The sequence below is a fragment of the Eumetopias jubatus genome, unplaced genomic scaffold (genome assembly GCF_037043125.1).
Source record: "Eumetopias jubatus isolate StellerSeaLion01/CBP00866 unplaced genomic scaffold, mEumJub1_p1.0 scaffold_8, whole genome shotgun sequence".
Taxonomy (NCBI): Eukaryota; Metazoa; Chordata; class Mammalia; order Carnivora; family Otariidae; genus Eumetopias; species Eumetopias jubatus.
The window spans coordinates 49,625,543-49,648,367 of NW_028274814.1; the positions used below are offsets into that span (position 1 = coordinate 49,625,543).

General features: G+C 42.5%; 2 protein-coding genes across 2 annotated transcripts in view; both read left to right on the forward strand.

Annotated features, from left to right (window-relative positions):
• The window catches only part of APOLD1 (apolipoprotein L domain containing 1), a 48,841-nt gene extending 29,879 nt beyond the window's left edge, over nucleotides 1-18,962 (forward strand). Inside the window, exon 2 of the mRNA XM_028119782.2 lies at nucleotides 15,248-18,962. Coding sequence (XP_027975583.1) covers nucleotides 15,251-15,991 — 741 coding nt within the window. The 5' untranslated portion in view covers nucleotides 15,248-15,250 and the 3' untranslated portion in view covers nucleotides 15,992-18,962. The remainder of the gene's footprint in view (nucleotides 1-15,247) is intronic.
• DDX47 (DEAD-box helicase 47) overlaps nucleotides 1-22,825 on the forward strand; it is an 80,662-nt gene that overhangs the window by 29,892 nt on the left and 27,945 nt on the right. The gene's annotated exons all lie outside the window — the stretch shown is intronic.

The window sequence follows — 22,825 nt, forward strand, 5'->3', positions numbered from 1 at the left end:
TGAGGCATGTGATAGTTAATTCTATTTGTCAGTTTGCTAGGCTGTGGTGCCCAGTTGTTTAGTCAAACACCAGTCTAGATGTTGCTATGAAGGTTGTTTTTATTTTTTTATTTTAAAAAAAGATTTTATTTATTTATTTGAGAGAGAGAGAGGGAGCACAAGCAGGGAGAGGGAGAAGCAGGCTCCCCACTGAGCGGGGAGCCAGATGTGGGGCTCGATCCCAGGACCCTGGGATCATGACCTGAGCTGAAGGCAGTTGCTTAACTGACTGAGCCACCCAGGTGCCCTGAAGGTTGTTTTCTTAGATGTGATTTACATTTATATCAATAGACTCTGAGTGAAGCAGATTACTCTCCATCATGAGGGTGGGCCTCGTCCAATCAGTGGAAGGCCCTAAAAGCAAAGACTGAGGTTTTTTACAGAGGCAAATCTGCCTCCGGATTTTACTGTCTACTCCCGCCTGACTTTCCAGCCTGCCGATTTCATACTCAAAATTGCAACATCAACTTTTCCCTGAATTTCTTGCCTGCCAGCCTGCTCCACAAAGTTCAGACTTGCCACAATTGTGTGAGCCAATTCTTTCAAATCAATCTTTCTCTCTGTGTATATCCTATTGGTTCTGTTTCTCTGGAGAATGCTACCACAGGGCAGAAGAACAAAGTCTGTGAGCAAAGGAGAGACTGACTGGAGAGGCACAAAAAGATCGGCTCTCAGATGAAGCTGACCCCGTGGTGAAGAACCATATTGGAGAAGACTCTGTGCCAGATGGAAAAGTCTGAGTGATTGCAGGGAGTTTGATTTATGTTTTGGTGTTTTTATCCTCCTTGTGATGCCAGCAACCTATTTCCCAGATTTCTCTTTATCAGTTCTTTTCCATCAAATCTGCTTCACCACAAAATCCAGAACTGGACCCGTGTGGCTCTTCATAAGAAGCCTCCAGATTTGCTGCTCCCCATGACTCTTTACAAAGGCTGACATCTTGTAAGGATAACTCCACACCATCTGAATTTCTTAATATAGCTAATCTCTTCAAAAATTTTACATTTTCCTCCAATTAGTTTGTTAAGGTGTAGCGTGAGCTTCCCTCCTCCCTCTACAATTGCTTTCTGTTTCATTTTTTGATATTTGTTTTTAACTGTAAAATACACCTACAGTTTACCATTTGAATCATTTTTAAGTGTGCAGTGCAGTGGCATTAGGTACCTTTGCAGTGCTCTGCAACCATCACCATCATCCATTTCCAGAAATTTTACATCATCCCAAATGGAAACTCTGCCTCTGTGAGGCAAAAACTCCTTTATTTCCCTCTCCTCCCAACCCCTGGTAACCACTATTCTACTTTCTTTTTCTGTAAATTTGCCTAGTCTACCTACCTTATATAAGTGGAATAATGCACTATTTGTCCTTTTTTTAAAGTTTAATTTTTAAGCAATCTCTACACTCAACTTGGGGCTTGAACTCACAACCCTGAAATCAAGAGTCACTCACTATTCTGACTGAGCCAACCAGGCGCCCCCAATACTTGTCCTTTCTACAGTTACTTTTTTTAAAAATTTAATTTAATTTTATGTTATGTTATGTTAGTCACCATACAATACATCATTAGTTTTTGATGTAGTGTTCCATGATTCGTTGTTTGCGTATGACACCCAGTGCTCCACGCAGAACGTGCCCTCCTTAATACCCACCCCCCCACACACCCTCCCCTCTAGAACCCTCAGTTTGTTTCTCAGAGTCCATCGTCTCTCATGGTTCATCTCTCCCTCTGATTCCCCCCCTTCATATTTCCCTTCCTTCTCCTAATGTCCTCCATGCTGTTCCTTATGTTCCACATATGAGTGAGACCATATGATAATTGACTTCCTCTGCTTGACTTATTTCACTTAGCATAATCTCCTCCAGTCCCATCCAAGTTGATGTAAAAGTTGGGTATTCATCCTTTGTGATGGCTGAGTAATAGTATAGATGGACCACATCTTCTTTATCCATTCGTCTATTGAAGGGCATCTCGGCTCTTTCCACAGTTTGGCTGTTGCGGACATTGCTGCTATGAACATTGGGGTGCATATTCTACAGTTGCTTTTTAACTGATAAAATAATATAATAAAAATAAATAAATAAAATAAATAATAAAAACTTCTCCCAAGCGAGAACACTATGAAATCTTCCAATAACTGTTGCCCACATCATCATCTCCAAAAAAACTCAGAGACTGGAACTGAGGCTCATGTTTTCAGACAATGAGACCACAGCTGGAAGCTTCTCCAGGGGAAGCCTGAAGCTCAGTTCTGAGGCAGTCTGTAGCCCCTTTGTGGAGCACACATTCACCACAGACCAGCTTGTGGTGGTTGTTGGCCCACTGAACCATAGCAGATGCCTCACCCCTTCCCAGGACACCCCACAACCTTCAGCTGAAGCCAAACCTGCACTGACATTGACAATCCATTGACATCAGTCAAGGGAGCAGGCCCAGGGCTTAGAGAGGGATGCTGAAGAACTCATTCTATGTTCCCTGTTCTCATCCACACTTTAAATATTAATGATTTGTTTTACTTAACTTTTTACTGGGGGGAAAAAAACAGATTAGAAAACGACACAAAACAAATCATTACAAAGAGAACATCTTTGTAACCACCATCCAAGTCAAGAAATAGAACCTTGTCAGCCACCCCAGAAATTCTTGTGTGTGTCCTATCCCCATCTCTACCCCCTGACTTCCCTTACAAGTAACCATTCTTTCGATTTTTTGAACTACTTTATTGAGATCTAATTCACACACTATGCAGTTCATGTATTTGAAGGGTGGGATTAAATGGTTTCAGTATATTCACAGAGTTGTGCAACCATCTCCTGACTTTTCTAGAACTTCCTTCCTTATACCCAGTACATGTAGGAAAGGCAGGATAAATGTTTGCTCTGTCCCTTAATTTATCAGCTTTCAAGATATTGGATTAATTTTTTTCCATACTTCAGAGTTGATCAGTTAGTTGAGGGTTTTTTGTTTTTGGGTTTTTTTTTTGGTTGTTTTGTTTGTTTTTAAGTAGGACCCATGCTCAATGTGGGGCTTGAACTCAAGACCCTGAGTTTAAGAGTCACGTGCTCTACTGACTGAGTCAGCCAGGTGCCCCTGTTTTGGGGATTTTTAAACAATTATATACTCATAGTTTTAAATATATTTGATGAGTTTCAATCTATTGCAAATTATTAGTGAAGCCCAAATTGTCTCATCTTGGCCAACATTGCCTCCTGTGTCCCTTTGACAAAACACTAGTTATCTTTGATAGCTTTCTTGCTATCTGATATGATGAGCTGCTATCAAGCATGTCAGAGACTTCGGTATTTTAAACAATGTGATATTGATGTAGGAATAAGCCAATAACTTAAAAGAAATATGGAGACTTAGTAAGTCATAAGGCCATGCAGTGGACATCTGTTTTTTTGCTGCCAGCATTGATTGCATTTTCTACTAGGAACAGTTTCCCAAAGTGTATTTTGGATATCACTCCTCATTCATTCAGCCTTATTGAATGAAGTATGTTCAGAGGGACTGAGGGTATCGTCAGCTCTAGTTGCTGCCTTGATGGACATAAGCCAATCAGCCTATCTTATCACCTTGTTCAAGTGACTATTCTAGAGATGGGCATGACCAGAGTCCACGAAAGGCAAGAAGACATTCACTGCGTCTTCTAGGAAAGCTGTTGGGATAATTTGCCTTCTTTTTGGAAGGAGATATTAAATTTCTACTTCTTACCATTCATACATATTAATGGAAGGGACACTAAAAGCCTAGAAGAATCTATCATTAGAAGACACAGAAAGGTAAAAAGCCATATTGATAGATTGATAATGGGGTTACCTGATGTCGGGACTTCAAAACATCATAAGTATAATTAAAAGACAAACAACTGAATGAAAGTAAACATTTCCTACATATGTAACAAGAATTAGTACCATATTGTAAACCATATTGCATAAGAAAAAAAGGTAACCCAACAGAAACATGGGCAAACGATACAAGCAAATAATTCTCATAAGAGGATCTAGAAAGGGGAAAAAACCCAAACATATGAAAGGCGCTCAATTTCACTCATTTTAACATTACAACATAGGATTCCAAAGCATGGATGTATCAGAGTTTAACCATTTCCCTGCATGATGGGAATTCAGATTATTTTTAATTTACAACATACAATGCTCAATGAACATCTGTCTTGCCTCCTTGAATCTATTTCTGCTTTTGAGATATTAAGCCTTGTAAGCTTTTTTTTTTAAAGATTTTATTTATTTATTTGAGAGAGAGAGAGAGCACATGAGAGGGCGGAGGATCAGAGGGAGAAGCAGACTGCCTGCTGAGCAGGGAGCCTGATGCGGGACTCGATCCTATGACTCCAGGATCATGACCTGAGCCGAAGGCAGTCGCTTAACCAACTGAGCCACCCAGGCGCCCTAAGACTTGTAAGCCTAAACCTAGAACATGATAGCAGACATCCTGGGGTCTGGGCCCCAAACAGAATTTGTGTAGAATGTGGATGTCCTCTGCAACTTACCATCAGCATGTTCTTTGGATTTTATTCTTAATCATGTGCTTAATCTAATGCACTTAGAGACTACTGGAACTTTTTCTGGTCAGATTAGTTCAAACAGTCAGAAATTGTTCTCTTTTCTTAAAATAAAGCTGATTGAGGGATTACATTGTCTGAATAGCTGTAGGATTCTGAAACTCCTTTATAAAGACTTACTTTATTTTTAGGTTTGAAAATATCTATGATTTCTTTTGGATTAATGGTCTAACAGGCATGTTTTACTAGGGCGGTACTTTTTTATTTATCGTTGCTATAGCTTGTTTCTTGCTCATTGTACGTATGTTCCAGGGAGAGGAAGTTGTTGACTCTCTGCCCAGGAGGGAGAGAAAATATTTATCAAATTCAAAATATGTATGCCTTTTATTCCAGCACTTGCACTCTTAGGAATCTCTCCTACGAAATACTCACCTGGAATGTACATAAACATACACGTGACCACACCCAAGAATATTCACTGTACCATTGTCTGTAATAAGCAATTCAATTGAAAATATGATAAATGTCCACCAATAAAGGAATGGGTCAATAAATCCTGACCTGCTCATAAATTGAGTGACAGCTACCTGTATCACCTTGGACAAAAATATCTGTACATAAGAGGGCCCAGGGAGGAAAAAGAACTCACCCCAGATGGTTCAAATAAAGAGAATTTTTTTTCAAAGATCTTATTTGCTTATTTATTTGAGAGAGAAAGAGAGAGAGAGGCAGAGGAGAGGCAGACTCCCTGCTGAGCAGGGAGCTCGATGTGGGGCTTGAACCCAGGACCCTGGGATCATGACCTGAGCCGAAGGCAGATGCTTAACCAACTAAGCCAACCAAGCACCCCTCAAAGGAAGAGATTTTAAGGAAAGGTTTATTTATGGATGTTGAGCAGTGTTAGGCCAATAAGAAGAGATGGGGAAGTAACTACAGGCTAGCAATAGTGGAAAGCTATTACCATCCCTAGGGCTTAAGGTACAAGGGAGTGGACATAACAGGAGCCCAGTGATATGTGAAACAATAGAGGCAGGGTCAGAAGTGGAACTGTAGCCAAAAAGGGATAAATCTACTGCGAAAGACAGAGCTGCAGCGGGTGAAAGCAGGGAAGGAACACTCTGACTTCCTCCCTCCTATGCTCTGATCTCCTGCTGGTCCCTCCCATTGGCTGGACCCAATCAGAAGCATCTGGCAAGGGAGCCTGAGTGAAACCATCCATAGGGGTCAGCCTGCTGGGACACAGAGCAGGGCAGAGAGAAAGGCCAAAAAATGACCTATGGGGATAGGGAAATGACTAGCACAATGTTTATGTTATATTTTTTAAGTGGAAAAAAAAGTTGCATAGCAATATATGCAACAATATGCTATTTTTGTAAAAGAAAATCACAACACATATTTGAATAAACATTAGGTAAGAACACATAGCAAACTATGAACCTCAGTGTTACTTCTAGAGGGTGAAAACAGATGGAGAGGGAAAACCTAACTTTCTACGTTTTTGTATTTTATAAACATGTTACAAAAAGTATTTCTTTGGTGGTTAGGGAAATCAAGATAAACTATATTTCCCATGAAAAGAGAGCATTTTTACAACTAATGTGAAGACAGAGTAGGAGAACCCCTAAATGATTAATAAATATTTGATTCACTCATGGGCACTGCAGAGAGAAACACCCCCAAAATCCATGTTAATTATTATTATTATTTTTTTAAGATTTTATTTATTTTATTTATTTACAGAGAGAGAGAGAGAGAACACAAGCGGGGGGGGAGGGGCAGAGGCAGAGGGAGAAGCAGACTCCCTGATGAGCAGGGAGCCCCATGAGAGGTTCCATCCTGAGACTCCAGGATCATGACCCGAGCAGAAGGCAGATGCTTAACTGATTGAGCTACACAAGCACCCTTATTATTATTACTTTTAAACAGTTATTTATTCATTTTTAGCGAGAGAGGAGGGGGGAGGGGCAGAGGGAGAGAATCTCCAGCAGACTCCCTGCTGAGTACAAAGCCTGATGAGGGGCTCAATCTCACCACCCTGAAATCACCACTTGAGCAGCAACCAAGAGTCAGCTGCTCAACCGACTGAGCCACCCAGGTGCCCTACATGTTAATTATTTTAATGTTCAAGTCAAAAAGAAGATTTTGTATGCTGTAGTGTTGGTTAGGGTTCTCTGTTGCAAAGATGAGAACTCAAATCAAGATCACTCAAGGGATAAAAGGGAAGTTAAAGAAAACTAAGGATATACAGATGGCTCTGGAACATAGTGATGGAGAGAAAGAAAAAGCGAGACTCCTTCTGTTTGCCTCCAGGTTCTTGTCTCTCTATTGTTCCCAGCAAACACACCTTCTCTGTTCTTTGGGGCACATAATAGGCAAAATAGAGCTGCCTCACAGTTCTGGGCTTCCATACTTCAGTTGCAGTCGCTGAGAAGATTAACTCAACTCTCTTTGGGTTCATATTCTGAACTTCCAGGAGAAAGAAACAGATTTGCCAAGTTTGGTTCAGCTGGCCACCTCTGGTCCAGTTGGCTATGGTCAATGGAGCAGGATCATGCAATGTAGTACCAACACAGATCCTGGAATCCTCTGGAAGGAGATGAAGAGATATCGTTAGACCAAGGGTAAGGGATATGTTCCTAAGCTACCTACTACAGTTGCAGGTAAGGCAGAGAATGTTATAAATTGATGAGTTAAAAATCACTTTTGAATTGTTCCATAGCTGAAAAGTAAAAAAGATACTCTGAGGGAGCCAGGACTCAAGCCTGGTGTTCTCACTCTACATGCAGAGCAGTTACCTTATAGAATATGTTTTCCCTCTTTTTCAAAGGTAATTTAATTTTTTTTTTAGCATAGAAAGTAAAGGAAGAAATACTTTTTAAAGTGCTAAATTTTAGGAAAAGTGGATTAAAAGTTATTTTCTCACCTAATTCAAAAGCAAATAGAGTTGAAACCCTACTATAGAAACCATTAATTTTTTTAAAGCAAATAACCAGAACAATAACAATCAACTTTCAGTGTATTGGAAGATACATCCCTGCTTCACTATAATGTTTAATGTGAAATGACTAAATTCTTCTATAAAAAATAGGCTTTGAGCAAAGTCAAAAAAGAAAACCAATATCCAACATTCTCTTGCCAATAAGAGACACGCTAAAAATTAAACTCTTCAAGGAGTCTAAAAGTTTTTCTTTTAGATCTTAAGGGGGACCTTAAGATTTATTATGCCTCTGTACATACAAAGCCAGCAGCTGGCCTAATCCAGGTTGCAATGATTATTGTATATGTGTGAGAACTTGAGAGATAATGACTAAGCTTGGGAAAGGGAGAGACAAAGGTAATAGTTTCCTGGTGTCCTGTCCTGGGAGATAAGAGAATCTTTATGGCTACTGGTGGGGTGTGGACCCAGCTGCAGTCTTTCTGGCACCAGAGGAAAAGGCATGTGGTAAAGAAGATATGCTGTAATGGAGCCCATGGGGCAAATGCTTCTATGTTAATGAGGTAACGTATGTTTCACCCACGTGATCCCAGGTGTGCTGTGCAGGTGTGCACATCTGTGGAGGAGGAAGTGGGACAAAATTAAACTGGCTTCAGTTGATCACGTTAGGGAGACTGGGGCAACTGAAGAGCTCTCAGTGTCAGATTTGTCCAGAAGAATAAGTAAGATTATATTTTTTTCCAAAGGAAGGCAATGATGATAGGTTCTCACTTTAAAAGTAAAAATCCTATTTTGAAGCAGTGATTTTCAAAATTATATTATATTGAATCAAAACCAGAAATTGATCAGTGAAACAGAATAGTGCTTCTAGAAATAGATGTGGACAATAGTCACAAATCAATATAAGACAAATTAGCCCATTTATAGAACACATTTATAGGAAAGCATACCATCGTTTTATAAAAGTGATCAAAATTATTATATCGATCTGGAGAAGAATTAGCTTAACTTCCATCATGCACTATTATAAACTCCAGGTAGGTCAAAACAGATGAAAAAGTTTATGGTAGATGCTTTCTTTTTCTTATTTCTTTTTTTCCGTAGGCATCACTTTCCCTCTCCCCTAACACCCCACCATAATTTCCTACTGTAAAATTTCTTCTCCCTGACTATAGGTAGCGTTAGTGGGTGGGTAAATTTCTGTTACTATCTTGCATTTGGAAGCTGAAATGATTCACTCTCTCTCTCTCTCTACCCAGTACAGACAGGGGACAGGCACTTGATCTAAGCTCAGCCAACCCAGTGGTCACTCCTAGAATTTTGATGTGGAAGCTGATGCCAGTACAAGAAAGAACAATGGTTGGTCAGTGGCATCCAAACAGGCCATTCCAGCTATAAAACACCTGTTATTCTTCCAGCTTTGGTTTGGCAGAGCTCCTTGCTTCATTCTCAAGCATGTTCCTGCAGACTCATACCAATAGTTTCCAATAGTTTGATTATACTAGCTGGAGTGAGATTCTTTCTATATTCAGGTGGAGACTGCAATTCCAAAGAAATAACTGAGGAGGAAGTGAGTGTATGCGATGGTTGGTAGTTTCACAGTTCATCTTGCAATATGTATCTCCTCCACAAGAAAAGCATTCTGGTAGATGGCCTGATGGTTTGCATTTCTTCCTCTTGCCTCCCCCTATGGCAGGAGTATACTTCTTTATCCCATCTTTGCTGGCCACTTGACTTGATTGACCAATAGAATGTCAGTACCATGTTGTTTCAAAATATGTGTTTTCTTTTACCTCTTCCATTCTATCTTGCCAATACTGTCCAAATCCATGATAATCTCATTCGTTTACTTTAACAGCCTTCTAACTCACCTCTGGCCTTTTAGCTGTGTACCTCTGGAAATCATCCTTCATAAAACTGTCAGTGATGTCAAATCTAACCCTGTAAAGCCACAGATTAAAGGCTTCAATGACTCCCGGTCCCCCACATGGCATTTGATAGCCATCATGATTTACCTCTACGTACCCTCTCAGCTTCATCCCTGGACATTCCCAGCTTCCTGCTTTCTGCTTAGCAATGTGAAACTGCCTGAAGCCTCCTGGAAACTCCTCCATGCCTTTGTCCATTCTGTTCCCTTCTTCTGTCCTCCTCTCCCTCCTAATTTTGTCCAAATAACATCTGTTCAACTCTCAAGTCGACATTAGTGCTTCCAGAAAGCCTTCGCTGGTACTTACTAGGCATGCACTTTCCCTGTGCTTTCTTAGTGCACACACGTCTGCCACTCTCCACATTGACTTGAAATGATTTGTTCTGTATCTTTCTAACAGGTTGCCATTTCCTGGAGGGCAGGAATGGTAGCTTATTCAGCTTGTACTCCTCAAGATCTAGCATGATGTCTGATACACAGTAGGTATTCAATACACATTCACTGAGCTGAAATAAACCAAGCAAATTAACCATTAATCTAAGAAAACTGAGTTGTCTTAAATCCTGCAGCTGGAATTCCTAAAAAGCTGAAGGCATTATAAAGTGGTTCTTCTGGAAAGCAGGATAGCCACATGTAACAAAAACTATGAAAATGTTCTTCCTTCACTTGGTATTTTCCCATTTGTGAATACTCCCCAAAGAAATAATCCAAATGGGTAAAATGTACACAGATGTTCCCAGCAACTTTAGTTATAATAGTGAAAAAAAATCCTGGAAGCTATCCAAGTGTCTAATAGGGAAATGACTAAGCAAACAATAGGATTATTACATAGCTATTAAAAATGACAGAGGTGAGGACTATGTCAACATAGAGAAGTGTGTATCTGCAGGAACGTTAAGTGGGAAAAAGAACACAGACCAGTGTTTAAACAATAGTGGTTAATGAGGAATGTGTACATTAACAAAGATCAGAGGCCAGTTTGGAAAAATGAAGGTGGCTGGAGTTCGCTGGGTCTTTTTTTCCTGTGCATTCCATGAGTTGATGACAATAATAGTTGAGATATCATTGCAACATAGATGTCCTGAAAGTCCTCTGGAGTATAGGTGCTCTAAGTAAACTACCAGCTGGTATATTCCAAGAGAGTTTCATGCTAAATTCTCATAAAATTAAATATGAAAATAATGACATTTCTTTGAGAGAACAAAATACTTTTGTTTAATTCTTTTTTTTAAGATTTTATTTATTTATTTGAGAGAGAGAGAGAGGTAGAGCGTGAGCAGGGGGAGGGGCAGAGGGAGAGGGAGAAGCAGACTCCCCACTGAGCAGGGAGCCTGACACGGGGCTCCATCACAGAACCCCCGGGGCTCATGACCTGAGCTGAAGGCAGATGCTCAACCAACTGAGCCCCCCAGGTGCCCCTCTTTAGTTTAATTCAACAAGCAATTCTGAGAGCTTCATTATGTTCTAGAGCACTTACATTCCCATGACGTTTATGAAACACATGGGCAAAAATCCTCAGATGGATAGGTGTTATTCTTTTCACTTACTTTTATTTATTTGAGTGACTGTACATATTAGGACCTACTAACCTTTGGCCTACACCTCACATTCACAAGTTGTCTCAGTTTTATACTTTTGATGTTGTCTCCAAAAGAGGTTCTATGTATAGTCACTGAGATATACTGGTAAAGATTAAAAGGAAAAACTCATGATCATATAATTCTAAACTTGTGTTGCTTTACTCCTGTAGTGCACCGTGAATTGATATTTTATAAATCATATGTTTATCTTGTGAATAGCAAAATATCAACATTGCAAGATACACTGCATTGCAATTAAAAGAACCCACAATTTTTTATTTCTTGTTTGAGAAAGGTTTCATTTTTTTTTTTTAAATTCACTGAGATCCTCAAAAAATGGAGATGGTCCAGGTGTCTCTGGATCTCTGGAAGACCCTGGTCATAACTGTCACTTTATCTTTAAGATGTGATCGTTTTAACAAGGGTCCCCAAACTAATGGGTTTTTAATAACTGTATAAACACCTAACTCACCAACTGCTGTTAACTAGCCCTACAGTTTCTGCTGCCATGAAGTCAGAAAACCAGCAGTCAGAAAAGTGACAGCTTCTAGAGCAGAGGTGCACAGTCCTGGCTGCTGATCAGAATCCCCTACATTTTCCCAGACCCCACTCTGGACCTCCTGATTTAGACTCTCCGGGACTGGAGTCTGGAGATGACTATGCTTAAAAGGGTCTCTTCCTGTCTTCTTTCCTCCTATTTCCTTATGGTTCCAGGACTCAGAATTCAAGCTAGTACTGTTTAGCTTCATCACAGGTTTAACAGATCCGAACGCTAATCTGAAGGTCAACCACCATTTTCAATGTAGTCTCTCTGGGGCAATGTGTTACAAGTACCCCAAACATAATTTAGAATAGAAGTTTGAGGATGCAGTCCACAGATTTTTGGGGGGAAATGAATACTTTTGATCAAAATACTTTCAATTACTCTTCAAATTTCTTATTGCTTACATATATGAAAGTAAATGCTGATTCGAAAGTGTTATATTCAAGTGTCCATTCCTTTTTATTTTTTAAAGATTTTATTTATTTATTTGAGAGAGAGAGAGCACACGTGCAAGAGAGAATGAGCACGGGGAGGGGCAGAGGGAGAAGCAGACTCCCCACTGAGCAGAGAGCCCGACATGGTGTTTGATCCCAGGACCCCGGGACCATGACCTGAGCCAAAGGCAGGTGCTTAACTGACTGAGCCACCCAGGTGCCCCTCAAGTGTCCATTCTTATTAATAATTCAAAGTATTATGTTGACCATTCTCCTATACCTTCTATTTCTTCATTATAGGTCTGTACTATGATTACTGATGCTCCAGAGAGGATGATCCTCCTGTATCCCAGTAAAATTCCTCATCCAAGAGATAAAAATTTAATCATGGTCATCTAAACCCCAAACACACAAGAAAATATCTAGGGAAGTTGGGAATTGAAGAACAGGGTAGGGGGTGCCTGGGTGTCTCAGTTGGTTAAGCATCTGTCTTCGGCTCAGGTCATGATCTCAGGATCTTGAGATCGAGCCCCGCATCAGGCTCCCTGCTTAGTGGGGAGTCTGCTTCTCCCTCTCCCTCTGCCCCTCCTCTTCTTCATGCTCTCTCTCTCTCAAATAAATAAATAAAATCTTAAAAAAAGAGAGAGAGAACAGAGTACAGTCCCACCTTGCCCCCTGCCCCAATTCACTCTGGCTCACGTTCCATTTGGAGTGATTATGTCTATGGGCACAGAGGAAGATATGTTCCCACTTCTTACCTGAAAAGTGCAGGTAGATACTGAAGGCATCTTGACTAAGGTTATATTTATCCTTTGAGGAGCTGTAACCAGAATATTTGGACATGGACCAAACTCAGAAAAATCAAGTTCCAAAGGACTATGGTTGTGAGTAGTAGCAAATGGTGTTGTGTTGATAAATACCAAGCATAGTTATAAAGGTGGGGAATTTAATTGTGTTTCAGAAAGATATGGCTGTTAAGACTTTCTAGATGAACCAGAGAGGTGAGACAATAATTATTTAAGCGAAAAACCAACTTGCCCTTCCTTATTGGAAGGTGCAAGAACGAGAAAGATGATGTAATTGGGGCTTCCCGGCTGAGCTCCAGCCACCTATCTGAATGCCCCAGAAAGCAGCCACGATGCCATACGTGTTTTTCCCTCCTGAATTATCCAGATAATTGCCCTTTAGCCCCATACTCTGCTAACCCGGGAATAGAATCCGTTCATATAACTATTGAATGGGCTACAATTGCCACTTCAAATGAAAACCCAGGAAGCCAAATCCCAGCTGCCGTTGAAAGTGTATAATTAGCTCCTTGTGCAGCCTGACCCCGCTGATTTTTCTGACGCATTTGGCTTGCAGTGTGCCCTTTCTGAGACCTTCAGCATCTTCTCCACAGCTGGAGATGCCCGAAACTGCAGGGAACACTTCCTGTGGGTGTGGCCTTACATTTTTAAGGCTCCCCGCTGAATGGATTGCGTTTCAACACGCAGCTTCACTACGCTTTTTAAAATTCGGGAGCGGACTATGAGTGGCTACATCAGACATAAGAGGGTTCCCCCCTTTCTTTTTCTTTTAAAAAAAATGATTTTGTAATGATGTCTTCTCAAGAAACAGTATAATTGGTTAGCCTGGGGTACATTTTTTGTCCTCCCATACAGGGTCATTAGCTATTCTCAGGAGAGGAAAGGCAGGGTATGCCCCCTGGGAGAATGACAACACTTGTTTCAAGTTGGGGAAGAGCCTGTGGTTCTTTTCCTGCGTTTGGGGGAAAGCGAACACACAATGTTCATTTCCTAAATACGGGATGTGCTGTGGCTGGCAGGTCATTTTCCACCATGTCACATCCTTCTGGCTGAAGGCAGCAGGGGCTAGGACAGGAAATGGCAAATTCTCAGAATGAGACAAGGCTTTCCCAGGGCAGTCATTGGTTCTCTGGAACTATAAAACATGCTCATCCAGAAACAGCCTCAGATTTTTCTTTCCTGGAGATAGCCAGAAGTGAATGGTAAGTGGGGGAGCCGAGAGGGATTCTGTCTAAAAGACAGCCATTGGAATTATAATGCTGGGGTTACATTCTTGGTCCACTACATATTTTGTGTGACGTTTCCTCATTTTGCTAAGAGGTGTCTTTGCCTGGAAATTTATCACTGGTGGATGGGATAATGGGGGCATGCAAATAAAATTAAGACCGAGGAGTCAGGAGACCAAGATTCTAGACGGTTCTGTGAAGACTCAGCTGCATCTAGACTGTGTCTGTCTTTCGATTTTCTCATCTTTCAGAGGAGAATAATGATTCTGCTCTGATGTCTCACAGTATTGAAATGCTCTATTTCTGTGGCTCATTTGTCACTTTTGAGAAGTTCCTGATAATGAGGAGTACAGTGGATATGAAGGTGGGACTCTGGCAATTAGGAAGGATGCACCTTTACCCCAGATGTACAGTTCTCTTTCTTAATCATCTTCAATTGACTTCAATTCAACTTGGTACAAGGTAGCCCTCAATGAGTTGTTAAACAAAAATGTTGGACACTTTATTTTATTCAGCTGTTACTCATTTTTTAAGGAAGATTTCATCATAAAGAAGCATAATAGTATTAATTTAATGCGATTTAGTTTTAATTGTGCATCCACCAAAGAGTGAGAGTTAGAAAAAATAGCCCAAAGGACATCTTAGGCTTGATTCTAAGGTAAGAGCCTGGAAAATAACAGGCAGAAGAGTTGCTTCAGGGAATCATCTAACTTAGATTAGTTTCTTACATTTGATCGTATGACTTTTGAGTTCTTTGGTGACTTGTCTTTTTCACTCATCAGAGGGGGAAAAATGTATTGCAAAACTCGTAGGACCCAAGTCTTCACGTAAGGAAGGGGCTTTGTGAACTGGTACAACCTACCACCTGCAAAGTGCTCCCTTTCAAGCAGAGCAGAGGCCTCAGTATTGCAGTAGACTTCCAATGCCACCACGCCCTCCTCACTGAACTTAAGTCTTACGGAACAGTTAATAAGTGCACCCTTAGCTTTCCCCGGGAGGGTTGCGGACGAGAGCCTCACTCCCGCTTGCCATACGCGTTTTAAGGTCCCGAGAACTTGTGTGGCTCTTCCCAGATTCCAGAACCGGTCTTTGCGAACTTGACACACAGGCCTCGCTGGCAAATGACCGGTTTGTTTCCCCCCGCGGGGCAGCGGCCGTCGTGTCTAACTCGGGCGTGCGGGAGGCGCGGGCGGGCACGGAGGCTCCGGGCTAACCGCGCGTGTGTGTCCCCCGCAGGGCATGGAGAGGCCGGCGGCGCGGGAGCTGCAGGGCGCCGACGCGCTGCGCCGCTTCCAGGGGCTGCTGCTGGACCGCCGCGGCCGGCTGCACGGCGAGGTGCTGCGCCTGCGCGAGGTGGCCGGGCGCCTCGAGCGCCTCCGCCGGCGCTCCCTGGCGGCCAACTTGGCGGGCAGCTCGCTGAGCGCCGCGGGCGCCGTGGCCGCCATCGTGGGGCTCTCGCTCAGCCCGGTCACGCTGGGGGTCTCGCTGGTGGCGTCGGCCGTGGGGCTGGGGGTGGCCACAGCCGGAGGGGCCGTCACCATCACGTCCGACCTCTCCCTGATCTTCTGCAATTCCCGGGAGCTGCGCAGGGTGCAGGAGATCGCCGCCGCCTGCCAGGACCAGATGCGCGAGATCCTGAGCTGCCTCGAGTTCTTCTGCCGCTGCCAGGGCCGCGGGGACCGCCAGCTGCTGCAGTGCGGGCGGAAAGCCTCCATCGCCCTGTACAACTCGGTCTACTGCGTCGTCTTCTTCGGCTCACGTGGCTTCCTCATCCCCAGGCGGGCGGAAGGGGCCACCAGGGTGAGCCAGGCCGTGCTGAGGGCCAAGATTCAGAAACTGGCCGAGAGCCTGGAGTCCTGCACCGGGGCCCTGGACGAACTCAGTGAGCAGCTGGAGACCAGGGTCCAGCTCTGCACGAAGGGCGGCCGTGGCCAAGACCTCAAGATCTCCGCTGACCAGTCTGCCGCGCTGTTTTTCTGAGAACATCCTTTGCCCTCATGACCGAGGCCAGAAACCATGCCCCGGGATGCTCCAGATTTGTAGCTCCCTCAGGAAAACAACACCAAGTTGGATTAGGAGCGGAATGCAAAGGATGAGAAAAACTGTTCTTGAAATTGGGGGAAGGAGGGGGTGCTCAGAGCCCTTCTTTTTGCCATCGCCGTGACATCCTGCCTGGGGTTGCGTGCTAGGGACTTTTTACTTGCCTAATCCTATGGGCTATGTGAACTGAAAACTATTTTTCCTTTATCAAAACCGTTCAGTCTCCACACCGGTGGGCACCACTGTATTAAAGTTGTTTCGGGGTCCCTGCCCCAGCCCCGGTGGTTTGAGCAGAGGTTGGGGATGCTGGGGGTGCTGCCACCCTCTGGGTCCTCTCCAAGCCCCACTAGGGTTTGAGGTCCTCAAAATGCTTGTGAGAGGAGACGCTAGCGTTAAAGCTTCTCTTCCAGAGTCTCTGAGTATAAAGAACTCCAGAATCCAGAGCAAATCAGGTCCCCTCTGAACTGTGTAGCCAGGTTCAGGACCCAAGAGGGGCCTCTCCCATTGATACGCGTTTCCCTCCACCTTCAGTGTGCCCCCTCTCAAATCCAGCCTGGGGCAGAGTGGATATTCCTGAGGGGTTTCATAGCCAGACCTCCAGATATTCTGGGAGGGAAACCGACTAAATGGTCGTCTGAATCCCACCCCCTTGCAACAAGCAGCTGAGGCCAAGGAAGATGAAGTGACTTACAACTTTACTTACGGGCATCCTAGTGTACAGAAGAAAGCAGTGGATTTGAGTTAGATAGTTCTGGGTTTATTATAGGCTCTGCCACTACTATGGGACCTTGGCCACTTAATTCCTCTGAGACTTGGCTTCCTGGTCTGTGAAACAGATGTGAAAACGTCACCCTGTTGTAAGGTATTGAGATGAAGTGCCAAGCACAGTGTCTGGCTCAGGAAGTGTGGCCCCAGGGCATTAGCATCACCTGGGAACTTGTTAGAAAGGCACATTCTTGGACCCAACTGTCGACTTAAGGAATCAGACTCTGGAGGTGGGGCCCAGCAACCGGTGTTTAAACAAGCCCACGGCGTGATTCTGACATCTATTAAAAACTTAGGTTTTGAAGAGCACTGCAACAGATGTTCATTTCTGATCCTCTCGGGAGTCTTCATGAAGTCTCACGGCCTCCCCAGCGGCTCCATGGCCTTCAGAGTCGTTCACAGAAGGTCAAGGTTGGACAGGGTCCCAAAAGTAAAAGCAAGAATGTGCGTGGGATAGGCCATTGCGACCTGGGGCATTTTCCCACCACGTGAAGTAAGGGATATAACATAGTAACCCCTCTAGAGGGCAGTGTTGCCCACTCGTTGTAGGAACTGATACACAAAGGAATGTGAACTTAATGCAAATTGGCCTTTGTTACCTTCTCTGAAAACTGCCGGACCATGTATTTTTTTAATTTAAGTTTGTTATTTAATTGCTGTTTATTATTTGCATTTAATTGTATTTAATCACCACGCCACGTTTAGAAAATAATAGGAATAGCCAGTTTCTGAACAGGAGACTGCGGAGGCTCTTTTCAGGAGATGAGACTGAGTTTTGCCTTCCTAAGGTGGGGCATGAGCTGGAAGTAGCTGGAAATAACATGGCTCTCCTTGAATAAGTCTCTCTCCAGGCGAGGGGAATTTTATTCCTTGGTGATTTGAGTGATCCTTTTAGGTAAATGTGGGAAGTTCTGAATAGAGAGACCACAGGACGAATTTAGGCTTATCAATGGAGGTTTGACTTGCGGGCTGTAGAAATGATGCAAACATATTTATCCTGAAGGTACTTTGCCAGCAAATAACATTTGACCTGAAAAGCAAACCTCTTTTGTTCAGGGGAAAAAAAAAAACCTCAATTAGAGGCATGTGAAGGAGGCACTCAGACCATGGCAGCCTGATGTCTTGTGAAGTTATGTCTTGTGGATGATAGACAATGGCTTGTGTCATATTTTCACGTTGGGAGCTGTAAGGAATCTGTGAGCTCTCTCTAAGAAAATACTTATCATTTCTTCAATTTCCATTCCTACAACCGTAATGGTGAAAAATATGTTGAAAAGTCTTTGGGACCACACAGGCAAAACTTGGCTGGGTTATTTAGTTATTTAACATGCTTTAAATTAACCCAATCTACCCCTGTGTTTCCCAATGATGGCGGAGTATCTGAGGAACTACAATCTCAGCGCTGCGGGGAGGGCTTAGTGGCTCTATGTTTTTATTTTTCCTATAAATTGCAATTGGTCTGTATCCTGGTTTCTTTTGAAGTTGGTACTGGTTTCTTTTTAAACTGGTGTCATTTCTTAGACCACCTTGCATGAATGCTAGCATTTTAGATCACCAGAATGTACTTCACATTGTTGTCCACGTTATGTCTCAAAGGTACAACTACTCCCTAACTCCATCTTTTATTGATGCTTAAGTTTGAGTTATAGTCTTCCAATGGGTGTGTTGTTCCCTAGAAATAAACTGGGTATTTCAGGAAGCAATAGGAGCAGCTGTAGCAAACTTTTCCTATCGTTAGGGTATTTTAGGGATATCAAAATCATAAACTCCCCAAGTTATCATTTCAGTGGCCCCCTTTACATCTAAGGAACGGTGTCTACTTTGGAACAATACTTTGCACATTATAGGAGCTCAATCCATGCATTTGAATAATTTAAAGAACTGCTTAGCTATAGAAATGGGAATTTGTTGGTAATGAAATGTTATCCATCCTTTTCTGTGTCTGATACAAAAAGTGGAGCCTCTACCAGGATTTAGTCAAGTTCAGTTAAATGGATCATAGAGACAAATATTTATTTATTTCTTTTGGGGGGATGCAAATAAGGCTTTTCCTTAAGGCCTTCATTCTATAAACAAACAGATTGAAATGGTATGTTGCAAAAGGAAGAAAAGAGGGGTATTTCGATTACAAGTATACTTCAGAAAAATGTCCAAGTTTGAAAAATAAAAGTTTTGTACTAAGATTTAAGTGCTTCTGTAAGCTTCTTGGGCTTATAATCGTTTGGATTGTTTTTTTTTTTTCCACAAAAAAAAGAAGGTTTATTTGGTTCTGCATTTCAAGGATTCAGTAAAACTACATTCTGCTCTATGAAAAAAATGATCCTTAGCAAACATTCTGATCTTCATTGCTTTGACGCATTTGCCCTCAGGCACTTTCATTTCCAAGATGGCAAATGTCAAGGTGGAAAGTAGTTACTGGGAGAAAAAAAGAGAAGAGTGGTGTAGAAACCACCCTAGATCAGATAAGGCAAACAATCAGTCAATTTGATATATTTCTCATTCAAAATCTTAGTGTGAAAAGGAAGTAGAGGGAAGTGAGACATTGCCATAAAACATTGTGCAGAGATAAATGGGGATACAGTTAAATGCAACAATTTCTGAACAGCACATTTTTTCCCACTATAGCAAAATAAGTCCTTTCCTTTCATTGAAAAAAAAAACCGGCCCCATTCCTCAAAATTTTGACCTTTCTGTAATTAATTACCTAATCTCATGTCTGCCTGCATATGAATTAATAACTCTGAAAAGGGGGCGGATGTGTAATCATGTTCATTTAGAATATTCAGTGTTGAACCGTATAAATCAATTTTTAAAGAGTAATCAACTTCTATTACAAGAATTCTCTTATTATCCAGAAGTCTCAGCAGTTTCAAAACCTTTGGACATAATTGCAACGTAGGAATTAATTGAAAGGAAACCTAGAATCAGCCAAAGCAGCCTTCACAAAACCCAAACACTGGAGAGAGGAAGAAAGGAAGGGTGAAGGCAAAACTCCTCCAGAAATTTCCAGGAGACTTCACCTTGTAAAGTAACTGATCTTGACCATGCAAGGCCAGTTGGGAAATGTAGTATTTTTGCTGCCAATTAGCTGCTCCCAGTATACCTGGGATTCTGCTTGTAAGGAAGAAAAGGAGGGTGGACATTGAGTGGGTGGTCAGCAATCCAAACAGAGTCTGCAGTGGTTGCTGCAGTCTTTTTTGAGAACTTCTGCCCTGGACGGGCTCTCACTGAGTGCCAGCCTCTGAGTCTCCACCTTGGAAACTCCCCTGGGTCCTCCGAATGTTGCATGCACTGTTAATGACTGTGCAGCCAAAAAAACCAAAACAAAACAAAAAAAACAAACAAAAAAACCCTGTGTTGGTAGGACTGTTTGCAAAGGCCAGCCACAAGCTGGGATCCTATCTTTGCCAAAGCATATGCTATTCCTGTCATGACAAGTGTCCTTTTAGTGATTTGCAATAAATCTCTCTTTGTTGAGTTGACAGGAGTTTGGGATGGGGCTTTTTGCTCCTGGCAAACTCCTATGAGAGAAGGTAAACCCTGCTGTGGTCTGGAATAGGACAAAGAGTGAGCCCCAAGATCCGGAAATAATCCCTGAGCGACCAGAGAATTGTTTGGAGAGGGGAAATCATGCTGATGAACCAAGACCGCTGCAGGGGCTAAGAAGGAACATTAGGGCCCCTCCGCACCCCCGATCCTGACTGGCAGTAGCATTAGGTTGTGGAAAGAAGGTCCTCCAATGTTCTCTTGCCTGCACAGGTAAAGCTTGGCTATACCAAACTGCATCTGCAAAGAATGATGTTTAATCCCATTTTGTATTTCCAGTGTAACCCCAGGGCCAGGAGTGCAGGCAGGCCTGTGACCTGATTTGCCACAGAACTTTAGCAATGAGTCACAGTTGAGTCCTCTGCCTCCCAAATACACAGGGGTAGTCACAGTATGGCTTGTTCCAACATTTGTGTGGATACAGTTGCCAAATTTACCCAATTTTTGTAGATGGAGTCAAGGAAGGGTAATGATGTCTCACATCTTCCCTTTAGGTTCAAATGTCTTTTTCCAGGCTCCCTGGTTGACATGCATTTATTCTGCCATCCCCTTGTTATTAAAATTGTACTCATGGGGTGCCTGGGTGGCTCAGATGGTTAAGCATCTGCCTTCGGCTCAGGTCATGATCCCAGGGTCCTGGGATTGAGTCCCGCATCGGGCTCTCTGCTCAGCAGGGAGTCTGCTTCTCCCTCTGACCCTCCTTGTTCTCTCTCTGTCTCTCTCGCAAATGAATAAATAAAATCTTAAAAAAAAATTGTACTCATGAAACGTTGAAGAACAATACTTTGCTTGGTGCTTAAATAAAGTGACATGTAGATAATAAATATTAAAGATGTGGATATTTAATGATAATAGTAATAGCTAACACTGATTGAGAACTTACTTGTTCTAAGTACAATTTCTAAGTATTATCACATTTACCTTACAAAAATCTTTTGGGGTGGACAGTGAGATTACCCCACATTATTAAAGAAAGTAAAGGAAGTGAGAGGTCGTTCAGCTAGCAAAAGTTGTCCCAGGATTTGAATCCTGGTAGCCTGACTCCAGAATTATGCTCTTTAGCTCTTCTTAGAGTGCGTATATTCATAATATAAAATAATAGCTCATGATATTGACAAAATTATGTACAACAAGCTGACAGATTCATTCATTCATCCAGAAAATACGTATTGAGTACTAACCTTGTACTGGCTACTGTCATTTGTGAGCAATGTAGATGGTGTTCTAGATCTTACAGTGCTAACAATCCAGTAAACTAGGCAGGGAAATCTTATGCCAGTAGGTTGATCAATAAGAAACCAAAATGCAGCTTCTCAAATGACTAGTATTTGCAAAAAAACAATGTGGGTGTGATTTGAAAATGATCTAACTTCAGCCTAGATCATAAAAACTTGCACACAGATATTTTGTAATGCTGCCCCAGATGTCTCAATCATGGCAAGATCCTGTGAAAAAAACGTCTAGAATGGAAGGACTTGCTTACTAAGAACTTTTTGCTAACCGCTGATATGCTGGGACGACATTGTCAGAGACCACACAGACATGCATTAAGAAATGACTGGTTCAACAGGCCTTTCCAGATCTTGTATAAAAACCTCTGGGGTCATTCCTTTGAAACCACCACTGACCCTGCTTGTCAGTTTTCTTCCCAGTAGGGGTGTGTACTCAATTCCACTGTGGTGGTATGGCCTCATACTGCTGGAGGCTAGTGGGAGAGTTGATAGGTGTGAGTACAAATAAGACCTTAGGTATCAGGAAACTATTCAAAATAATAATACTTTGTGGATGATTTGTTGTCATTTTAAAAAAAGATTTTATTTATTTATTTGAGAGAGAGAGCACGCGCGAGCGAGCATGAGCGGGAAGAGGGGCAGAGGGAGAGGGACAAGCAGACTCCCCACTCAGTGGGGAGCCCAACATGGGGCTCGCTCCCAGGACCCAGAGATCATGACCCGAGCCGAAATCAGATGCTTAACCAACTGCGCCACCCAGGCGCCCCCTCATTATTGTTTTTAAGACTTTAAGTATCTCCACACCCAACGTGGGGCTCAAATTCACAACGCCAAGACCACGAGTTGTGTGCTCTATTGACTGTGCCAGACAGGCACCCCTGGATGACCTGTTTTTTTTTTTTTTTAACATTGTTCTCTGAATTTTGCATAGTAAACACAATCACTTGTTAGACTTTCATTCTTTCTAACTTCTCTGTAGCATTTGACATTGTTGATTAGTCTTAAAACACGCTTCTCTCTTGAATTCTGTGACACTGGCCTTTCTTACTTGCCTCTCTGTTCAGCTTCTTGATAGCTTTCTCTCTCCTCCACTCCTAAGATTCGAGGGTTGCCTGAGCCTCAGACCTGTCTCCGTCATACAGGCTTTCACTGAGTCCTTCGAGTCCATTCCTAGTGTCTCACAGTCTTGGAGTAGATGTTGGTATGGATGAAACCAGTGGCAAAGAATTCT